The 24,380-nt window shown below is 43.1% G+C and overlaps 1 protein-coding gene across 1 annotated transcript in view; it reads left to right on the forward strand.

Moving 5' to 3' along the window:
• Window positions 1–24,380, forward strand: part of LOC129339980 (uncharacterized) — a 196,399-nt gene that overhangs the window by 145,870 nt on the left and 26,149 nt on the right. The window contains exons 6-12 of the mRNA XM_054994533.1: window positions 12,636–12,956; window positions 14,939–15,268; window positions 15,580–15,891; window positions 16,407–16,489; window positions 16,544–16,733; window positions 18,023–18,364; window positions 18,734–19,066. Coding sequence (XP_054850508.1) covers window positions 12,636–12,956; window positions 14,939–15,268; window positions 15,580–15,891; window positions 16,407–16,489; window positions 16,544–16,733; window positions 18,023–18,364; window positions 18,734–19,066 — 1,911 coding nt within the window. The remainder of the gene's footprint in view (window positions 1–12,635; window positions 12,957–14,938; window positions 15,269–15,579; window positions 15,892–16,406; window positions 16,490–16,543; window positions 16,734–18,022; window positions 18,365–18,733; window positions 19,067–24,380) is intronic.

A 24,380-nucleotide genomic window follows, 5' to 3' on the forward strand; every position in this document is an offset into this window, starting at 1 on the left:
ATCTCTGTAGTCTGAAGACCAGTTGTAATTTCAGGAGATCTCCAGGAGGTTGGCAGTCCTAATTTATTTACTTATTAAAACATTTAAACATTTGAGGAATGCCTTTCCATGTGATCCAAGGCTGCTTTACAATAATAAAGACATTTCTACTTAAAACCAAAATAAAATAACAGACCCCAGGTCTCTCCAGCCTTCCCTCCTTAAAACATGTCTGCCATTCACACCCCATCACAGCAAGCAAACAAGGAAGCCTTGCAGTGTCCCCTGAAGATTTCCAAGGATGGGGCTCCTCTCTCCTCTTCAGGGAGCCCATTCCACAGAGCAGGGGCCATGATGGAAAAGGGCCAGACTCTGGTCAATGCCAGACAGGCCACCCTAAGTGGTAGGATAGCCAACAACTGGCTGCCTGATCATTGACCGAACACGATGTTTGTTGTTCACTGCCATCCACGAACAGTGATTCACAAACATCAACAAACATGACCTGTTCACAAACATGTTCATGGTTGGATGTTTGTTGGGACCAGAATGGCCCCCTTGGAATTAGGAGAGCCCATATTTGCGGGGAGTGTTCAGAAGCCTCTCCTCCAGCTATCATCCAAGTTTGGTCAAGAAACTTGACCTGAGCAGGCAGCAGAACAGGTAATAATAATAAAGAATAGCTTGGACCCAGAGCCTGGCAGCAGCCATGGAACCTGAGGGAGTAGAGCCCCACCCCACCACACACAGAAAAAAATCAAGCTCCAATGCACTCTCCCTCTCTCTCTCAAATGCCAGCAACAGCTCTCTCCCAGTCCACTGTCTACTAAAACTGAAAGCCAGAGCTGGGAGCACAGTGCCTTTTAAAGCCAGAGATCCCATAGAGAAATACAGGAGGTCTGTGGTTGGTGGTCAGAACTGCCTAACAGGGTTTGGAGGGATGAGATTGGTGTTCCCATGGCTACAGAACCTCCCCCCTTGCTCTTTGCTCCCATGTAACAAAATGGGAGCTCCACGCTTGGAAGGGAGACCTTCCTATAAAGGTAAGTTGGGCTTAGATTGGGGTTTCCAGGGCAACAGAAGGAATTCAGACAATCCCTGCCTACATTGCCAAGGGAATTGATTGAAGGTGCCAGACTGTCTGGCTTTACGAATGGCTGAAAACGCCACGAAAAGGGCTTGGAACGAACACATGTTTGTGGGAAATGGGGCCTCATGAACAGCTTGCTCACGAACAGCAGATTGGGCTGTTTGTGGCCTTTTTTTGTTCGTATTGCTGTTCATGCCCATCTCTACTCCTGACACTTTACAGAGGTTCACCTCTTTCCCAAACACCTTATATTTTCAATTGCCAGAGGGGACTGAAAAGGCAAATCAAACCAGCTAAGATGGGGAAGTAATGGGAGAGGCAAAGGATGATTCAGAAGAGTAATAAGAAGATAAACTCTTCTGAAGGCATACCAGCTTCAGCATAGAGGGCTGAATCAGAATTAGGAGATGCGTGTTTGAGTCTTAGCTATGCTCTTGGGCGGCCTTAATTAACCATCAGTAATACATTACACACATCCAAACTTTATCACTCAAAGTCAAAGGAACCCCATCAATAATGGGACACTTTTCCATGGCTTGTTGTAACAAAGAAAGAGAATAAGATTTCAACGCACACTGCACACTGCAAATGAAAGTGCTATGGGGAAGATCTAGAATTGCAAGTCCTAATGCAGATCCACAGGCCAGCTTACTCCATCCAAACAATGTTGCATGAGCCAAGAGTAAATGCACTGCAGAAAGGTCAAAATAATGTCCCGCAGATTGTACACAGCATGTTCTAAAGACCAGAAGTGTCTCATAATGCAACAAAAATGTGGGAAGGGGCTTATCAAGCACATAGCCACTGACACATTCAGCCAGGGTATTGCTGCAGGGGCTAGACAGGGGTTCTCTGGACCAAGGTAATAATACAGGGGAAGCCATGAATCATTTCCACACCAAAAAAGGAGCTGTGCCTCAGTTTCTCTTCTTGCAAATTGACATATCACAATTCCTATTTGCTTCGAAAATCATGCTTCCTACCTGACAATAATAAGAAATACAATCTCAGTCCAGGCACTGAGAAATATTTAATGAAAAAGAGAACAAACATGTTATTGCCAATTCGTGTGGGGCTTCCCCAGCAAACCAACAAAGATGCCCATTGGCATCTGTGCACCAACGCTGGCCCTTGGCTCAATGTGGAAGCATCTGGCCCCAGCTGGTTGTGTAAACAGGACACATCTGCTCTCCAAATGACTCAGTAAAATGTTAGTGCAGGTCTTTGGTTCTTAGACACATTGCTAAGAGGAGCAAATATCAGGAGAAAAAACACCCCACAAATTTCAGCCTTGTATGTTATGTGTGTATGTTATGTGCTGTCAAGTCACCTCTGACCTATGGCAACCCTATGAAGGACAGACCTCCAAAACATCCTATCCTTAACAGACCTACTCGGATCCTGCAAACTGGAGGACATGGCTTCTTTTATTGAGTCAAGCCATCTCATTTTCGGTCTTCCTCTTTTCCTACTGCCTTCCACTTTTCCTAGCATTATTGACTTTTCCAGAGAGTCGTCTTCTCATGATGTGACCAAAGTACAGTAGCCTTAAATTCTCCAGCTGAGGCAGGTAGACACTTGTACAATTGTGACTATCTAGACACGACCTTTAAAAAGTGGACGTTCTGTCACCAAGAGGCAGTTGCTCCTCTTACTGGGTATCAATTAACTCCTTCTAACTCAATCAATATATTTAGAAAACGATAGAAAAATGTTGCTCTTGAAGGATCTTGACAGGAGGCTTTTTAATGTATTGCATAATATTTTTTCAGGGCAGATATTAAGGCCTTTAGTTGTGCAAGGCTGAAATTTGTGGGGCTACTGTACTTTGGTCACATCATGAGAAGACAAGACGCTCTGGAAAAGTCAATAATGCTAGGAAAAGTGGAAGGTAGTAGGAAAAGAGGAAGACCGAAAATGAGATGGCTTGACTCAATAAAAGAAGCCATGTCCTCCAGATTGCAGGATCTGAGCAAATCTGTTAATGATAGGGTGTTTTGGAGGTCTTTCTTCATAGGGCTGCCACAGGTCAGAGGTGACTTGACAGCACATAACATACACGCACTAAGAATCTTCACCCATCCAAAAGCTATTTAATTTGTGATATGACAGCTATCATCCAAACAACAGAAAATTTCTTTTAAAATGGGGGAAACTATGTTTTCCAAAATATCAGTAGCATTTCTTGCTTTCCTCCCAAAAATTATGTTTCAGCTCCCTCCATCCAAGGTCGCCCTAGCACCTCTGCCCAATGAACATCCCTCTGGTAGAACTTTCAAGATTTTCGTCACACCTTAAGCTTCAGCAATTATGGGACAATCCTCTTTGGACTATTCTTAACTGTGAATAAAATGATTTTAAAGAGTAAGAAATGAGGACAGCTGGACTTGGCAAAAGGTATCTTGGTTTCTGTTGTCCACAGAAATATTGCTTCAGATTTGTGACATGGCAACTTCCATTTTTAAAATTTACTTTTAGAATAGGAAAATTTTGAATTAAAAAAACCTGTGGTGTTTGCCCCCCCCCTAAAGTGATTTGATCCCACCCAAACAGAAGCTATGCCCACTTAAAATTCCCTCCATGTTCCTTTTAAGATCACCATCACTCCACATACTTCACCCATCTTAGGATAATTCTCATTTAGCTACCATGACTGTGAAAAGTATGGGTCAAATGATTAAGGGATGGTTAAAGAAAATTATATTTTAGTAGCCGGCATTTGTTATAAGAGTGTAGAAAGTTCTGAACATAAAAATAAATTTTCTCACAGCTCTTACATTTTAATGCTAAAAATTAATGGGTATCAAATACAGCTAGAATTGAAGAAGTGAAGCTGTGGCTCACGAAAGCTCATACCTTACCACACATTTTGTTAGTCTTATAGGTACTACTGGACTCTTGCTATTTTCTACTACTACAGACAGTCCAAGAAAGCTGCCCATTTTGGATCATAGCATTCTGGATTTCTGGGTTTTGGAAACAAAGTGGTAAAAGACAACAGGAGAAAAGGGGGAAGTTCTTTTATGGAATGCCACTTTGGGATCCTTTCCCTCCAGACAAACCCATGGAGCTGCCTTAGGATGAGTCAAACCCTTTCTTTATCCAGGTCAAACTTGTCTGTTTTGGATTGGTAGTGGCTCTCTAGGGTGTCATATAGAGGCCCTTCACGTCACGTACTACCTTATCGACTGGAAATGCTCAGGATTGAACTTGGGACCTTCTGGAAGCCAAGCGGTTGCTCTGCCCCTCAGCTAAAGCCCCACCCTTAAACATATCACTGCCCCACCTCTAAATACAACATGGACTATCATGGGGACATTTCTTGTGTATTTATAAAACTGTATTACTACTGCACCTTCACAACACAGGGCAGTTCTCTGTCTACTATTCTCGGTGTTCATTTGCTCTTCAGTAGGGTTGCCTACCTCTATGTGGGTGCTGGAAAGCTCCTGGAATTACAACTGATCACCAGACTACTGAGATAGTTTCCCTGGGGAAAACGGCAACTTTGGAAGGTGGACTCTATGGCATTATACCTTATTGAGGTCCCTCTCCTCCCCGAACCCCCTTCCCCAGGCTCCATCCCCAAATGTCCAAGAATTTGCCAATCTGGAGTTGACAGCAAGGGTGAGGCCTTGTCTGCCTCCCAAGCCTGCTGTAGATATCTTATATATTCAGTTTCAAGTGAGCAGCCATGTTGGTCTGTTGTAGAAAAGCAAGGTTTAGGTCCAGTAGCACCTTAAAGACCAACTAGATTTCCAGGGTATGGATTTTCAAGGGCCAAAGCCTCCTGAAAGCTCATACCCTGGAAATTTAATTTGTCTTTAAGGTGCTACCGGACCCAAATCTTGCTGTTACATATTCAGGACTGTTTAATTTATTTATGTTGTAAGATCTATCTTGAATGTACTTTGAAAGGACAATGATAATAATGGCCATTTCCACACGGCTTACCTTCCCTCAGAACGACCCAGAACATTGCACAAAAAACTCAGAAGATCGCATTTTCTCGCATGAGATTTGCGTGACGTCATGCAAAGCTCGCGTGAGAAAACGCGATCTTCCATGTTTTTTGCACGATGTTCCAGGTCATTCTGAGGGAAGGTAAGCCGAGTGGAAACGGCCAAAGTTTAATAAAAATATTAATAAAACAAATGATGGGGTCACAAAGATCCTTGCCAACTGTAACTTTTACAATCTCCCTCTACCCAAGACCAAAACTGAACTTCTGGATTTTGAAATGAGGTAAGCAATGTGGGAAGGGAAAAAAAAAGAGGAAGTCTAGCCTGGGAAAATGTTTCACGTGACTCATCTTAAAACTCAGTTATAACCCCCCAAGACCACCTTAGTCAGACTCTTCCAGCAGCAAAGAAGTCCTAATTCAGAACTGTTGTTTTCAGAAACTGAATTTCTGGATTTGTAAAAGATCATACAAAGCTGCCCTATTAGGCCACTGGTCTTGGTCAGTATTGTCAACATTGACCAGCAGTGACTTCTCGGGGTCCCAGACAGAGGTCTTTCACCTGATCCTTTCAACTGGAGATGTCAAGGGTTGAACCTGGGACATTCTGAATGCAAAACAGATGGTCTAACACCAAACCATGCCCACTCCATAAGTAAACAGGCCAAACAAAACAGGAGGAGAAAAAGAGGAAGTCCAGCCTGGGAAAAGTTTCATGTGTCCCCTTCTGAAGTTCAGTGATGCCCCTCCAAAAAAAATTTAGTCAAATAATTTTTCACACCTCCTCAGTCCCACAATAAAGGGCATGACTATACACAGTTTTATTTTTTCAGTGCTATTTTTGAGAATATGACTACAAGAAAAACTGAAGGTGCCATTAGAATAGAGAATGTCTCCCACAGACAAAGACTGGGAAGTCAGGAGTAGAGGCTTGCTTTCCTCAGACAGATGCAGTCATTGGCTTGGTGAGTAAAATAGGGTTTTCTTCTAGATCTCCTTTATCTGGGAAAGAGGAGAACAAAGAAGATGTAGAGGGAAAAGAGCTCCTAGGATAAGCTCTGTCTCCATAAAGGGATGATAATAAGCTTGGGCATGGCGACCAGTATTACCATTTGTGTTCTGATTTCTTGTTCTGAATTCCAGTCTCCCAAGCTAGGCTGGGCTTGCTGCTGCCTCCCTGGTGTGAGTCTCGGCTTAGGAAAGATTTCATTGTTTGGGGGAAACCGGAGTCCCCAACAAGATCTCCAAGGTAGGAATGGCTGAATGTCAGATTTAGCGTAGGCCAACGAGCTGTCTAGCAGCAGTTTCCCTGGATTCCAGGACTCAGTTTGGCATTCAAAGGAATAAGTAGAAAGCAAAAAAACTAGAAGTCTGATAAACAGACCACTGGAAGTTTTGCTTTTGAAAAGGTCGTAATGGTATCTCTCTCAATCCCACAGCTCAGCTAGGGAAAGCTGGGGTAGATCCCTGCTCACCCGTGGCTTTGGGAAGGGTGGGGAATTTTCCTGATACCCCCTTAGCTTCCCTGAGCTGTATGCTGGGAACCACAGTGGCGCTCCCTGCTTTCCTGAGCCACAACTCATCAAGAAGCCATGCTAAACACTCCAAGAAGAAGAATGGGATTCAGAGAGCTAAGGGGATTTGCGTCCACTCTTCCAGGACACCCAGAGCTTAGAGTTTTGCAACTATACTAGGTAAATAATGGGCTTCAGAAAGAAACTATCTGGTCACTTCCAGCTTTCTCAAATATGGTACAAGTCCCACCTAAGAGCTATCTTTAAAAGGTTCCGGGAAGTTTTGTGCATTCCTGGACTTCCTTTGCAGGACTACACAGATGGTTGCTGAATGTGGGTCTGTCATAAATTTGCAGATTGGGGTGGTGGGGAGAGAAAGGGATCATTCCCTATGAAATCGTCCCCAAGCTGCTAGAGAGAGCTAGGGCCTTGCATGCTGTGCTGTAGAGTAGCAGCCTTCACTGGGGGCACTTGCTGCCCTTACCTCTCCTGAAGCTAAAGATTCAGTTGGATCCACAAAACTGTTCCAGCAAAACATCTGCTTTCAAGACTCATGGGAAGGAGACCCTAGCTCATCTCTCAACTTTCTTAAGACATGCATAAGCAAGGGAGGATAGTTCCCTGCTGAGCAGGAGCACTGGGAAGGCTGGAGGGGGTGGCTACTAAGGTTCTCCAGTTTGGGGCACCACAATTTCAGAAGGATATAGACAAGCTGGAACGTGTTCAGAGGAAGGCAATGAAGATGGTGAGGAGTCTGGAGACCAAGTCCCATGAGGAAAGGTTGAAGGAGCTCAGTATGTTTATCTTGCAAGGGAGATGACTGAGAAGTGATATGATAACCATCTTCAAGTATTTGAAGGGCTGTCATATAGAGGATGGTGTGGAGTTGTTTTCCGCTGCCCCAGAAGGTCGGACCACAACCAACTGGTTGAAATTAAATTAAAAAAGCTTTCGGCTAAACATTAGGAAGAACTTCCTGACAGTTAGAGCGGTCCCTCAGTGGAACAGGCTTCTTGGGGAGGTGGTGGGCTCTCCTTCATTGGAGGTTTTTAAGCACAGGCTAGATGGCCATCTGACAGCAATGCTGATTCTGTGAACCTAAGCAGATCATGAGAGGGAAGGCAGGAAGGGTTACATCAGTGTTTAGTTCTTGTGGCACCTTCTTACATGCCCAGGGTAATGCCAATCATCACTTTGAGGTCAGGTAGTAATTTTCCCCAGGCCAATTTGGCCAGGGATCTTGGAGGGTTTTTTTGCCATCTTTTGGGCATGGAGCAGGGGTCGCTGGGGGTGTGGAGGGGGGAGGTAATTGTGAATTTCCTGCATTGTGCAAGGGGTTGGACTAGATGACCCTGGAGGTGTCTTCTAACCTTATGATCTTATAATATCACAAGCCCTGTTTGCTTCAGAGACCACAGCATGCATAGAACACTAACCAGAAAAATATTTTTGCCAGATGCTGAGAAAGTTTGAATGAAAAAGAAAGCAAACATGTTATTGCCAATTAATTTGCCACATTAATCTGATTCCCCAACAACAAGGAAATGAGTTTCTATTCAAAGCTTCGCATGCAACATATGGCCATCAGCATCTGTGCGCCTGCAGTAGCCCTTGGCCAAAAGTGGAAGCATTTGTCCCCAGCTGTTTGTGTACACAGGATACATCTGTGGTAGGATATGGAGCTTTCGTGAGACATAGCTCACTTCACGAAAGCTCATACCCTACCACAAATCTTGTTAGTCTCACAGGTGCTCCTGGACTCTTGCTCTTTTCTGCTGCTACAGACAGACTAACACGGCTACCCATCTTGATCTATCTACATATTGATAGTACTTTCATACTTCCAATCTCAGCATCTAGATATAGGGAAGCTGGGTGGGGTTTTGGGGTGTTTCCCCCATAATTCACAAATCCAAGTCTATTCCAGCTGCGTACTGGATTTTGGAGAGCCCCTGGTTTCCTCCATATCTCAGCTGCAGCTGGTATAAATTTCCAAGTGTTAGAAGTCCAGAAGGCTTCCATGCCTCCAGAGTAAAGGGCAACAGAAAAAACCAAGGGTGTGCTGGCGTCTCTCTGGCTTCAGAGATCTGAAAGCCATCCTCACTAAGAGTCTCTCTACACAAGATGCCTCAATGCATGTTCGCCAAGTGTAGGGAGATGCAATGTTAGCCAGGAAGCATAGTTTAAAAAGACAGAGCCGACGGATATCACTCCTCAGAGGGTTTGTTAATTTCATCTTTGCCTCCCCAAAGGCTCTGTCAATTTCATCTCACCCATCTAAAACCGTGTGGGATCACAACCAGAGGGTAGCGAGGAATGGAAATGGGCTGGAGCTGTTGTCCAGAGCCAAGCTTGGATCTGGAGAGGTTATAATGGGCTGAAGTTTCCCTTCTGGCATTTCACGGCCCCCTTCACACAGCTCCAGTGTATAGCAAAGCCTTTGCCCTGCTGCCAGCTCCGTCTTTTTAAACTACCCTTCCCAGCTAACATTGCCTCTCCCAACATGTGTTCTTCATGTGTCAGATATCTCATTTAACTGTCACATTTAGGGCTATAAGAAGGAAGAACCATCAATAATATTTCTCCTGTATGATGTTGTTTTCAGATGTAAGTATCCATGTAAAAAATATAAGCGGTTAGCATCTGAAAACATTTCAGTTGAATAAGAGGTGTTGGTGGTTGTTTTTCAGTGTTTGATTTTTCCCTGTTTCCAGTACCTTCTTTATGATGTTCCTGGTCAGGAGAAGGGCTGTGGCTCAGAGCATCTGCTTTTTAAAGAAGAAGGTCCCAGGTTTAACATCCGTTGTCTCTGACTAAAAGGACTGATGTAAAAAGTCTCTGCCCATGGACTATAGAAAGCAGATGCCGGTCAGAGTAGACAGAGTAGATAGACCAGTTTGTGTGTGTTTAAGTGGCTAGAAGTCAGGAGAAAGAAAAAAATTAGGAATGCAGGTTTCCTTTCTGGAGGGGGCCAACCTTGATTTTTCTAAATTCTGCCTAAGTCTCGGCACAGAGGTAGCTTTCTCCTGACATTAAATATACGAAGAGGCAGGACACCACTGTTGTTTAGCAGTCTTTGCATGGTCAGTGGTACCTCTTTTGCCAGCATTTAGGACTGGAGTTGAAAACAAAATCCTGGGAGAAGCCCTGATGCAGCCTAAGTACAAATTAGTTTACTAATTCCAGGGACAAATTCCAGAGGCCCAGCCATGTTAACCTGCTGTAGCAAAACCAAAAAAAAAATGGAATTTTGCATCACCTTTAAAGACTGTCAGATTTATTGTAGCGTAAGCTTTCCTGGCTATCCTCAGGGTTGCTCTAGACATGCAGGATTTTAAATAGTTGGGTCTGGAGGACCCGAGAATTCGGTTTCTCCACAGGCTCACAGCAGCTGTGGGGAATGGCTGTTAAAAAATTAAGGAGAGCCCACATGGCCTCAGGAAACCACTGTGGGGGAGGGGCCTGCCTCCCCCTACCCCCCCAAGCTGTTTCCCTATGTCAAAATATCACAGGTGGAGGATATTTCCCTGTTTTTACTGCTCCACATGCACAGAATACTCCACATGGAGGAATAAACACAAATCACCCCTCTTCCCAATTGCTATTTTGGAAAACAGCTTGAAAGGGGAGCCATTTGGGCTCTTTTATTTTTTAACAACCATTCCCGACAACCCAACTCTCCTGCACATCTAGAGAGACCCTCATTGAGCAGAGATAGCTGCATGTATGGATACAGACTGGAAAAACTGTGAACAGTGGGATTAAAAGGCCATGAAATGCAAGAAGCACAGTTTGTGACATTTCTAGGCAGAACAGGGCCGTTTCCACACTGCTTACCTTGTTCTGGAAAACAGCGAAATCTCGCGAGAAGACGCTGTTATCATGCGAAATCGCACGAAAAGACGCTGTTATCGTGCGAGAAGACGCTACAACATCGTCTTCTCGCGAGATTTCGCGCAAGATTTCGCTGTTTTCCAGAACAAGGTAAGCAGTGTGGAAATGGCCCAGAAGTACCAGATAAGCAGACTGACCACTCACAGTTTAAGTCCTAGTTAATACATCACATCCGTTGTTAAATTCTAACTTGGCCGTTATTTATGCTTCAATAAATCTGAGACTTAAAGGGGCCACAAAATTCATTTTTGCTTCTAAGGAAGGAAAGCAATTATAATGCCCATTAAAATATATTCTGCCATGGACTTATGATCCCGTGCAGTATATAAGAATTATATATTTAGCAAGAACCCATAAAGACTTGCAAGTGGGACCTCGCTTTTCCTCTGTATCCTTCTCTCCATACCATTCCCTGCTTCCTTCCCTCCCACCCACTCACCTTTTATCTTTCCCCCATCTTCAGCTATATTTATTATTTATTTATTTCATTTATATCGTGCCTTTCATCACAAAGCAGCTTACATCATTTTGTTCTTCTCCATTTTATTCTCACAACGCTGTGAGGTGGGTTAGGCTGAGAATGTGTAGCTGGCCCAGGGTCACCCAGTTTAGCTTCCACAGCAGGTTGTATATCAAAGTAAAATAACTGCCTGAATCTGTTCCTTTCATTGTTCCTCCCAACTCATAATCTCTTTGGAGCACAACAGCCATGCAGTTTGTGGATGTTTTTCTTTAACACATAAGGAAGTGTGATGTAATACTTAGAATACCTGGATTAGGACAGGTGAGACCAGAACTCAAATTTCATCTCTGCCATGGAAGATCAACTGTATGACCTAAGGCCAGTCATTCTTTCTAAACTTAATCTATTTGACAGGGTTGTAAAATGGAGGAGGGGAAAGGGAAAATGGAGGAAGGGAAATTCTACTCTGAGCTCACCTGAGGAAGGGTAGAATAAACATGCACCAAAAAGTTACTGTATAAAGTTCCCATGCTTCCCAAACAATTCTACATTCTGTTGTCAAGTTAATAACAACAACACTCGATTTATGTCCTGCCCTTCAGGATAACTAAATGCCACATTCAGAGCAATGTACAAAGTGTGTTATTATTATCCTCACAACAATCACCCTGTGAGGTAAGTGGGGCTGAGAGAGTTCTAATAAAGCTGTGAGCAGAACCACAAGTGACAAAAGGCACAGATTGGACACTTGTCAGCTTCCCTCAAGTTTTGATGGGAAATGTAGGCAGCTTGGCGGAATGTTGGACAAGTGACAGTTGGAAAGTCCATTGGACAGCAGTCAGAGAGCCAAGCTGCAAGACTAGGATGCCTAAATTTCCCATCAAAACTTGAGGGAAGCTGACAAGTGTCCAATCTGTGCCTTTTGTCACTTGTGGTTCTGCTCTGTGACTGACCCAAGGTAATCCAGCTGGCTTCAAGCAGAGGAGTGGGGAATCAAACCTAGCTCTCCAGATTAGGGTCCTGCTACTCATAGCCACTACACCAAACTGGCTTTCTGAAGTTCAGTTACCTGAAGATGTATTTCTTTCCATCATTGCTGATACCTCCTGTCTCTTTCTCTACTCCATTAAGAGACCAAACAGCTCCCTGGAAAGACAGTTTGCCCATCATTAACACACTTCCAAGGTACACACTCAATTCATTCAAGGTTATGTCAGACCTAGATGTGTTGCCTTAGAAGTAGATACTGCAGATGTCCTCAGCAACACCCAATGCATTCATGGCAGATGCAGAGGGCTGCTTCTCAAATCAAATCACTGTAAAGAAGTTTCCCTGAGGAACCCACAGAAATTTAATCCAGTTACTGCTACAAACTGGATTGAAAGCAGGGGAATAATGAAACTGATGCACAGCCTTTGCTACATGTACTGCCAGAAAATGATTTGGGTGTGACATCTATCACATTTAGATCTGGCAACCACTTTAAGTTCTTTGGGGCAGAAACTTGTCTCCCATATTCTATAAAGTCTCATGGGATACTTTGATGGGATAGCAAATATATATATATATATATATATATATATATATATGTATGATACATTAGAAAGTTATCATAAATGCTCCCCCAATATTCAATCCGGGGATGACTAGTTGAATGTAACCATAATGTGATTGGTGGTTTATTTCCGGTTTTCATGTCTCCTGTTGCTTCTGTCCCTTTTCCTTCTCCCACAGCACAAGCACAAGCGCCCTCCGTCTTTCCTCTGCTCTCCTGCTGTGACTCTGATATGGAACAACTCTCTGGAAGTATGACCTTTGCCTGCCTGGCTACTGGCTATTCCCCAGGCAATGCAGAAATCACGTGGGAACCTAAAGATGCTACAAGAATAATGACATTCCCGGAAGTGCTCCCAAATGGAAGCAACATGTTTTTCACCCGTAGCAGTCAGTACACAGTTCCTTCCACGGACTTTAAAAAGAACACCTATACATGCATCGTGAAGCACGCTGGTATTACAAAGCCAGAGGGTGAACGAAAGCACATCGAAAGCAACCGTAAGGCATTTATCATGGGGTAAAAACCAAGAATGGAAATTTGAAATATGCTGTACACTCAAAACAAACCCAGTTGTTCGGGGGAGGGGTTGATAAAAGGGGTTCCAAACATATTTGGGGGGGAGGCACTGTAAGATGGATTCCCGCATCATGGAATGATCTGAGCTGCCTTGAGCCTCAGAAGATAAGGTGGGGTACAAACATTTTAAACAAATGAAATAAAATCCCACAGAAAATGAGGGTGGCCCAAGAGCTGAGTCAAAAAGAAGGCGTCCATTTGAAATTTAATGAATGTTTACACTTTATGATTTATAATTTTCACATATTAATTTTGAGTGCAGAGAGCCGCTTTATGCCATTTAGAGTCTGCCTTTCTCACTGAGACTCAAGGCGGATTACATAGAGAGAGATTAGCACAATCAATATCAAGGCCATGTCAATAAACAATGCCATAGGATAAATAAATGCAAGTGATGCTTTAACTTGCCAGATCTGGCAAAATTACTTAAATCCAATGCTTCATAATCAGCAGTGTCTTGAATGATGCCAGAAAATGAGCTTGATTTAATAACAACTAGCTTAGATCGTTTTAATGGGGGACAAAGGTATGGAGGGCAAGGACTCCTGCTGGCTCTTATCCATGATAGCAAAATGGGACCTCTGGAGACAAAGGATTGTCATGTGCTTGCAATGTAGTGCAAAGGAAGAGCAATGATCTTAAAAGATGCTGCACGTGCAAGACAAACCTATGCAGGGGCGGGGGGTTAATTCCCTCTGGTTTAAAGGGGGGAAGCCATCATAAAGTGACTCTTCCCCCTTAGTATGTATCTCCATCACAAAATGATGTTGTGAAAACCCACAGATTGCATTCTTGAAATTTAGTGAACTTTTGTAATCGGAATTACATTCATTTTCTAATATTAATTTGAGGAGAAGAGCCTTTTTAAAACAAAGATCCCATATTCTGTTATATTACCGAGCGATTAATTTGTCATAGCGAACAATATAGATCTTTGTCTTTCTTTTCTGGCACTGAGATCCTACCCAAGTCTACTCAGAATCCTACACAGGTCTATACAGTGAGACTTAGAGCCAAGCTACAAGAGACAAATTACACAAAGAGGAGCACGTGATGGGAGTTGCAATGTTAGCTGGGAAGCTGGGTTTTGAAAGAGATCGGAAGGCTTTGTCAATTTCCCCTCTCTACAGAGCAAGGGAGATCCCTGCTCAGAGGGTTTGTTAATTTCCTCTCTGCCTCCCAAGGCTCTGTCAGTTTCACCTCCCCTTCTAAGAGGCAAAGAGGAAATAAACAAACCTTCCAGCAAGGATCTCCCTGGCTCTGTAGAGAGGGGACATTGACAAAGGCTTCCGATCTCTTTTAAAACACAACTTCCTGGCTAACATTGTGACTCCCTTCATGTGCACATCTTCATGTAATTTATCTCTTGTATCTTAGCTCTTATTCCCAACAAAATGTCCTTAGAGTTGCACTGTACATCCCATAAATCCAACACTCCATAATCAACAGTGTCCTGAAAGAAACTGAAAAGCAAGAAAGACAGACAACTATCTTAAATAGATTCAACGATGGGAGGAGGGACAGAAAATACATGAAGAAAAGGTCTACTGCAGTCACTCAGCCATGATAGCCAAATAGGAACTCCAGTTGGGGAGCTTAGCCAGATGTGACCACACGGCAGCTGTTGGCTGTAGGCACTGCTTGTGTTCCCTATGGCATCTAAGCAATCTCTCTAGGAAATAAGATGCTGGACTGAAAAACTGATCTGATCCGTACAATGAATTGTACAACTATATACATTATACAGATTTGGTGGGAAGGGAGATACAGGCTATGTATGGCTCATGACTATAGGCTAAGCCTACCGAAGACCCATAATACACCCTGTGGAGGCATATCCTTAGAGAAGATCCTGTATGCTTGTTCTCAATATTCCCCCCCCCCCCCATTCTTTTACTTCCAGATTGTGTTGAAAGAAAGCCAAAGGCAATTCAGGTCCACATGTTAACTCCTGACTGTGATGAGGAGAACGCAGAGACCGATCTGGAGCTCGTATGTATTCTTTTGAGTTCTGGCCCTGCCCAAGCCAAAGTGGAATGGCTGCTCAATGGAGCTGTGGAGCAAATCAAGGGGAAGGTGACCCTCAGTGGAAAAGACGGCGAGGGTTACTCCAGCTACATCAGACGAAACATCACCAAAAAGAGTTGGGACAAAGGGGACCACTACACCTGTCGAGTGACTCGCCTGCCAGGCTCTCAGAACATTGAAATGTACAACACCAGCAAATGCGAGGGTAAGCACTGGCCACTCTGAAGAAGGGCTGGGGGGGGGGGGGGGCTGGCATCAGATGGAAGGTCAAAAGTTATGCCAGGAATGGACTAATTTGGGGTGTTCAATTAAGAGCAGACAACATCAGTGACAAGAGTCGAGAACAAGCTAGAAGAAAAAGTTCAATGACAAAAAATTTAGCATAGGAGACCTGAGAAAAGTTCCTGACCAGTATTAGCAATCCTACAACATAACAGCTTGACAATTCTTACTTATTCAATGTCTGATCGTATAAACTTTTGCTGAAGTTTTCTGATCTCTTGGCATGCTTTCCAGCTTGTTACAGATCAATACAACTACCAACCATCTCCATCACAAAACCGTCCTATAGAGATCTGGTTGAAGGGACAGCCAGTGTCAATTGCCTTGTGGAGGGCTCCTTCCTTGAAAAGAGCCAAATAACCTGGAATGTAAATGGCAGGCATAGCACTGAGCCTCGAACAAATGACAATGGCCGTCCGAATGCAATAAGTAGCCGCCACTTGGTATCACTAGAGCAATGGAAAAGGGGCACCACATTTCAGTGCAAAGTGGCCACCACGTGCTTTGGAGAAATCAGCAAAGATGTCACAATCAAACAGGACACACGTGAGTACAGATACTTGGCTTTGATTGTGCAAGAAGAATTCTCTCCTAGTAAGGCCTTTCTATCACATTTTTGTCTCACTCTTCTTCCAGCCTGAAAAGCAATCATAATTCCACCCAGGGGTCATTTCGTAGAAAAAGAGCTGGAGGAACTCATTAACATATGTCATGCCCCTTGACATCACTGGAAGTGTGTCAGTAACATAACTGATTAGTGTATGCCACACCCCCTGACATCACCTATCCTGGCAGTTTTGGACCCAATCCTGGCCATTCAGAGCTGAAATTGGGGTCAGGATTGGGCTGCTGATGAGCAGGAGAGTGATCTACCACCCATCAGAGGCCCAATCCAGGCCAAAATGGGCCCAAAATGGCCGAGAGTCAGGTGGGTGGGACCACCTGACATGTGACCTCTTTGGGGACCTGCAGGAACTGTGTTCCTGCACGTTCTCCCTCGAAATAAGCCCTGATTCCACCTATATATTAATAATAATCTCAACTTGGCCATTGCATTTTAGGTGTACAAACCATAAAGCCTATAATTGGAATCTCCCAAGCATACCATGAAGAATCTTCCGACAGCACCATTGCTCAGATCCTTGTGTGTGACGTGAATGGGTTTTCCCCAATGGAAGTAGGCATCTCATGGAAGAAGAACAGTATCCTGCTCAGCAAAGCACTATACGACAATGGACCTGTACTGCCATCTGGGAATGCCTACACCACTTACAGCATCTTGAAGATTGGCAGGAATGAATTACGGGATGGGACAGACAGCTACACCTGTGTGGTCTATCATTCCTCCTCTGTGGAGCCAATAACTAAGACTGAAACAATATCATCTGGTAAGTAGACCTTCCAAATGGAGCACAAGCATTCTGGGAATAATTTTTATTACTGGTGTGAACAAACAACTCCCAGCAATATCTTCAGCTGTGAAGGCCAGCAACAAGAACAAAAAGAACTTTCATATATAAGACTTTTGTGGTAGCTTTTGAGACATGTTTAGAAGAAACAGTGAAGTGCCATGAAACATACTAGATTTGTGTATTTATTGATTTACTTAATTTATACCCCGCCTTTCCCCCCAAAGCGGCTTATATCATTCTCCTCCATTTTATCCTCAAAACACTCAGGAGCTACATTAGGTTAAGAGTGTGTGACTGGCCCAAGGTCAATGAACAAGTTTCCATGCCAGGGTAAGGAATCTGGGTGTCCCAGATTCTAATCCAACACTCTAATCTTTATATTACACTGACACCAAAAAAAAAAAAGCCTAAGCTAAAGAACGTGTTCTTTGTTTCCCTCAAAATACACAGGCCTGGATTTTGGTGGCTGTCCAAGAGAAGGGAGTTCTTCCAGTCCTGTTGTCAGCACCAAAGTTTTCTTTCTACCAGCCTCTCCTTTCTGTACATGGCTCTAGGGGTGGCAAGGAAATTCTCCACCAATCCTAGAAAGAATGTGGTTAGTCAGTTTTGGATAGTAATTAAGAACTGCAGGACTCTAATCTGAAGAACCGCATTTGATTCCCCACTCCTCCGCTTGAAGCCAGCTGGGTGACCTTGGGTCAGTCACAGCTCTCTCAGCCCCACCCACCTCACAGGTCCAGAGGAGTTAGCCGTGTTAGTCTGTAGTAGCAAAATCAAAAAGAGTCCAGTAGCACCTTTAAGACTAACCAACTTTGCCGTAGCATAAGCTTTCGAGAATCACAGTTCTCTTTGTCCTCCATGCATCTGACGAAGAGAGCTGTGATTCTCAAAAGCTTATGCTACAGTAAAGTCAGTTAGTCTTAAAGGTGCTACTGGACTCTTTTCGATTTTGCCCCCTCACAGGGTGATTGTCGGGAGGATAATAACACACTTTGTAAACCGCTCTGAGCGTGGCATGAAGTTGTCCTGAAGGGCAGTATATAAATCGAATATTATTATTATTATGACTCATAGGGAAGAAAATAATTTACAGTGAAATCCTAAACAAAGTTACTCCAGTCTAAGCCCATTAAAATCAATGGGCCGTTTGAAGAAAATACAAGGAACTTTTGGTGTTAAGCACCAAGAGGGTATCAGTCGCCATGGCATGCCTCATTTACTGCAGAACTGAACACCGTTCTAACTTCTCTTCCATTGCTCTTCAGTGTCTGGCTGTTCGGTGGAGCCAGTCCATGTGGAGACCATCCCCCCATCCTTCTCCGATATTTACCTGACCAAGTCGGCCAAGCTGACCTGCAGAATCTCCAACATACCCAGCGAACAGGATCTTATGGAACTGAATGTCATCTGGATACGAGAACGTGATAACAAAGCATTGGAGACCACGATCGGAGAGGCTAAGGAGCAAGAAAACAGCGACCTGGTATTTGTCGATGCAACAGCTGCTATTTACACAGAGGAGTGGAAGAGCAATGACACCTTCAAGTGCAAAGTTACTCTTCCCCTCCTTCCGACTGCTGAAATAAAGACCTTGCAGAGGCTGAATGGTATGTACCTCTTTTGCAATTTCAGCAACTGTCTCAGAGCCAAGCTACAAGTGATGAATGACACTTGCCTGGCAAGTGAACAGACTCGCATGTATTCCTCCCTGTTCACTTGCCATTCACTTGCGCTCCACTTGATCAAATGGAGCACAAGTGAATGGCAAGTGAACAGGGAGGAATACACACGAGTCTGTTCACTTGCCAGGCAAGTGTAATTCATTACTTGCAGCTTGGCTGTCAGCCTGGCACCTTCCAGGATGGTTTCTGAAATGCTTGCTAAATTATCTTTTTTCCCCTTTACTTAAAACTACAGCAAAATTCCAGTTTAGTCTCTTTTTTTCTCACTAACCCGTTTTTCTTCTTACGATCCAGGTGGCACTCCCAGAGCTCCCGCTGTCTACGTCCTCCCCCCTCCCCCGGAGCAACTGGCATTGCAGGAAACGGCCACCGTCACTTGCCTGTTGAAAGGTTTCTACCCCGATGAATTCTTTGTGAAATGGCTCCGGAATGACGAGCCCGTGGGAGATTCAGAGTTCTTCACCAGCCGTCCCATACAGGAATCCAAGACCCCTGAGCGATACTTCACCTACAGCACAATTAATGTCAATGAGCAAGACTGGAACTCTGGAGACCGTTACACTTGCGTGGTGGGACATGAGGCGCTTCCCCTCCAGACGACTCAGAAGACCATAGACAAGAACACGGGTAAACCCACCATTGTCAACGTCTCCCTTGTGCTCTCTGACACTGCCCAGACTTGCTACTAACCATTGTTGCCCTTCCTACTACACACCCTCCAGCCCCATATTTCCACCACTATCACTTTTCTTTGTTGTGTCTCCTCTTGTCTCGTTACCAATTCCTTAGTGGACAGACTGGCAATGTTGAACATCGAAAAAGATCTTTCTTAAATCATTGGCTGGCTGGGTGGCTCTTTTTGAAGAACAGTAGCATGCAATAAAGTATTTTTTCCCTCAAACTGAAGGAAGAAAAATTTGCCTTGGTCTCCTAGAGAGTTAATATTCCTTTTCAAAGGAACAAGTGCGGAATGAGTCACATAACCCCTTCTCCATTGTGATGCAGACGGAAATAAAGCTTCACATAAATCCTATTACACATCATCCTCTGAACTATGGATGGATTTTTAAAGGATGCCAAAAATATTTTTCCTTCTTTACCTTTCTAAAGCATTTTTACCCCTACACTCTAAGTCAATGGGTCCTCAAGATGACTTACAAATCCCTACAAAATAAAGTGTTCTACATTAAATGACACTAAAAAAAATCTTTAAAATCATCTCTAATAACAAAATTAAGAGTCAACAGATGCACAAACTAATAAATAATCAAAGCATTAATTAAAACAAACAGCCAATAAAAATTATTTTTAAAGTGACAGGAGGGATAAAAGATGTCCAAAAAGATACATGCCACATAGCTACACAACAACAACAACAACAAAAAGTCTGCTTCTGAACGTGGCAACAAAAAAGTGTAGGGACACAGAGAACAGAGCCAGTGTGTATGGCCTCAGATAGTAGGCAAGTCTGTATGGTTGTACGGCAGCAGGTACTCAGTGCTGCACGTTGCTGCAGCATACATGTTTGCAGAGCATGTATTTTCTACTCCCACCTTACCTTTCTAATTTTCTTTCTTGGCTTTTGCCACATCATCTCTCATTTCATCTCCTTCTACATACGCACCACCATAATTGTCCTAAATGGTTCTATTCCTCATTCTGAAGATATTCCTCATGGTGAAGATCTGTTTTAGAAAACTGTAAATCACCTTTTCCCATATTCTTTCTCATAGATCTTTCGGCTCAGACATTGTGGTATATTTAAAGTCATCTAAGAATATTCAAAGGTTAAATTCCCTATAATATCATAAGAACCTAAGAAACCAGTCTGAATATACACGGGCTAGGGTCATGAAAGGAACTTTTGCACGCCTTTTTAAAGAAGAGGTCTCACTCATTATATGTTCATGAGGAACCATGTCTACCACCATTACATCCTTTACATAGCCAAAATGTCACCATTCTGTTGGAATTGGAAACATACAGAAATTATGAGAAAGGTGTCTAAAGATAGCAGGTTTCTTTTCACATCAACATGCTGAACCACAAAGAAATATTTATAGCAATATATTTCATGCACAACAAGTGGCGATCCTCAATTCAGTTAAGGTTTACCCTTGGAAAAGTGGATTTCTCTTACTCCTGTCTAAACCCATTCATTTCAGGGGGTTAAACTGGAATAATTCTACCTAAGATTGCACTGGTTGTTTCAGTCAAAAGGAAGATTGCCACAAGAGTTTGTTCCAAAAACACCAGAATTTTCTATTGGAGCTTGCCCAAAATAGTATAATGATGATAGTAATTCTATCAAAGTTGTATTCCAAGTTTCACTGGGTGGCATGCCGTTAGTTGCTTTTTTAAGCTCTTGAGGCAGCAATAAAATCTCAGGGCACTGATTGTAACCTACATATAGCATTCAAGATCTCCAGAAATCAATTTACCCAGCAAGAAGTTTTATAACGACAAAAGAAAATAGTGCTAGGTAACATAAAGGGTCGTCTCACCGGTTACTAGAGAATAAAAATACATGGATTCAGCCCTAATCAATACTTTTTGAAGGAGGAATACCCATATGACTGAGGAAAAATAATGCCCACACGTTGAAACTATTAAGACATATCCAAAAAACATTTCTAATATCTTAAGCCGCATCAAATCTTCCATTCTCTCTATGGAGAGGGCCAAACATCTTCCATTCTCTCTATGGAGAGGGCCAAACATTCATGGAATCACAGAACGAACAGAAAGAATCCTGAAATGCTGCTACTTTAACAATCCCTCCTAAGCTTTAAAGTTCTATTCCCAAAACATCCCTGACAAACACTTATCTAAAAATTTCTACTCATGGTCATAGGGCAATAAGGACAGACAGAGATCACCCCAAGTCACTTTGTTTTAGGAGAAGTCAGAGAGGAAAGGATGCTGAGTCTAAGAAGCTTGGTTGGAGGGACACTCTACTGACTCCTGTGCAAAACCTCTATTTATTAACTATGCCGCAATATATTTGTAAGCCCAAGATTCTTCTTCTCCCACTGGGAGTTGTGTATAACTAAGATAAAATGTGCCGGTCTTTAGTAGTTTCACTGTTTTATAGTTAGCATTGGTTGGGAAATGATCTGAAAGCATGTCCGCTCCTATCCGAGCAATCCATTGTATGGTGAGACAAGCCCCACTTAGGAAGCTTTTTGAGCCATTCCCCTCTTCCTCCACACTCAAGACCCATTCTCCGTGCTTTTCTTGTAAAAAATAAACTATGGAAGATAGAGCAAAGAAATTAAACCCTGACTCCATGCTTAGGGTTGCCAACAATCTGGAGAAAAATGTCTTCTCCCTTTAACAGAAGTTTAATGTGCAGCAACAGGCACTTGAAGCTTTTCACAGCCTGGAAGTAAATGACATCACCCAGTAAATAACACTCCAGTATGCCTCTGTTAAAAGGGCTGTTGGCAACCCTGTCCATGCTTGGAATGCAGAAGTTCAGCTCATGCTATAAATATCTCCTAGAGTTCATCGATAATCAAATCAAGTTATCACCATGCCATTCATTGGAGTTCATTGGGCAGCTGTACGTCCAGCATAACGGCACACATATGCATTTGATCAGCTGGGTCACACATGCTCAGTTTAGCAAAGGATCATAGAAATTGTATTTTCCACATGCTGCTTTCAAACTAAGGTTTTTCTTTCCATTTGGGAGGTTCTGTTTCTGTGGTGGAACGTTCCCCCTTCAAGACAATTTCTTTCTATTTGGGGGCTCCATTTCTTCAGTGGAAAAATGCCCATTGTTGATGATGATGAAGATGACAATAATAACAACAACAACATTCGATTTATATACCGCCTTTCAGGACAACTTAATATCCACTCAGAGCGGTTTACAAAGTGTGCTATTATCCTCAAGACCATCACCCTGTGAGGTGGGTGGAACTTAGAGGGCTCTGAGAGAGCTGTGACTGACCCAAGGGCACCCAGTTGGCTTCAAGTGGAAGAACCCAAGGGCACCCAGGAGGCTTCAAGTGACTCTCCAGATTAGAGTCTCACACTCTTAACCACTACACCAAACTGCCTGGCTTATGTATTTCTTCCTAAGTGGGGACTGCATTTCAGAATAGGACAGCTCCCCCCCTACACACACACACACACACACACACTGCAGGGCATCACTTTACAGCAGTGGGACTCATTCCACAATTTAAAGAAGGCCACGTTTGCTTCTGTTCTCTTTTTTAAAAAAATCATTTTATTAAAACAGAAAATAGCACTGAACTGCAGAAAAAGTATCAAAAGCAGAATATATAACAGAAAGTGACATTAATATTGAAAATAGATTATGTAACAAAGTATTAAAACTACATAATAAGATAATAGAGAGAAGCATTAGAGAATAGACCTAATATCAAAAACAGTATAGCAGAATATTAAAACTACAAAATATTTCTCCTCTCCATCCCCCCACTTATTTATGTTAAAATACATTATACTCGGTATTTTATATTCAGCATTTTTAATCTTTCATCTACATAGTCCCAAAAAACTTCTTCCCCAGACGTTATCCACTGGACTACCTCATTACACAGATTAGTACATTTAGTGCTCTCTATCTGTTTGCCTTTTAAAAGCTCTGCTTTTGTGCAGTTCCTCTGCTTTGCTCTCATTAGTTATTGCGGGGATGAAAAACACACCTTTGCACACTCACATAATGAAGGGATCTACAGCTGCCCTTTATTCCGTCTTTCGGAAACAAGTCAGAAGCCCTTTCCATGTTACAGTGAATGCACATACATCTCTGGCCGTGAAAGCCTTCGACAATATACATGTACATCTTGTTTGCAAGAAAAAGCCAACATGCATTCACTTTACGAATCACCTGAATAAATGGAGGGGCATTGTATCACATGTTCAGCTGTGCACGCATTGACTGTAACATGAGAATTACTCAACGAACATACAAAGAAGAATTAAGATCCAGCGGAGTTAGCCGTGTTAGTCTGCAGTAGCAGACTACCAGGACATCATCATCATCATCATCATCATCATCATAAACAACAACAACAACATTCAATTTATATACCGCCCTTCAGGACAACTTAATGCCCACTCAGAGTGGTTTACAAAGTGTTATTATTACCCCACAACAATCACCCTGTAAGGTGGGTGGGGCTGAGAGAGCTCCAGAGAACTATGACTCGCCCAAGGTCACCCAGCTGGCTTCGTGGAGGAGTGGGGAATCAAACCCGGCTCTCCAGATTACAGTCCCGTGCTCTTAACCACTATACCAACCTGGCTCTCCATCAAGGACTTAAAGGTCACCATAGTTCAACAGAAACCTTTCAAAAACAAAATCCAATGGGAATTGGAATTCATATGTAAATTTGACTCAGTCAGACTTGGACTGAATAGAGACTATGAATGGGCATCTCATTACCAAAAGTAACTGCCTTCAGGAATTCCATTTAGATTCAGCATTGGAGGGAGGTGGGGGTCACATCCAGCTTGGATTGTGCATTCTGCCTCTTTCATGAACTCATTTACATTAACATGACCCTTGCTCCCTGCACCCTCTCCCCCCTCCCCTCACCACCTATATATCTCCGGCCAGTTTCTTCATACCCTCCATCCATCTGACGAAGAGAGCTGTGGCTCTTGAAAGCTTATGCTACAATAAATTTGGTTAGTCTTAAAGGTGCTACAGAACAATTAAGGGTACACTGTTCACAAACTGTACATGAGTTCACTGTAACATGTGAACAGGGCTTGAATTAGATGGGATATGGGTGCCACCAACATCCAAATTAAAAGACTGGAGGCAGGCAGTTGGAGAAAATGGATAGTTCTTGAAACTGAGGGTAATAGTCAGTGAGCTCCCTCGTGGCCCTTTCTTGCAAGCCCAGAGTAATGCCAATCTCCACTTTGGGATCAGGGAGGAATTTTCCTTCAGGCC

Source organism: Eublepharis macularius, chromosome 12 (assembly GCF_028583425.1).
Source record: "Eublepharis macularius isolate TG4126 chromosome 12, MPM_Emac_v1.0, whole genome shotgun sequence".
Taxonomy (NCBI): domain Eukaryota; kingdom Metazoa; phylum Chordata; class Lepidosauria; order Squamata; family Eublepharidae; genus Eublepharis; species Eublepharis macularius.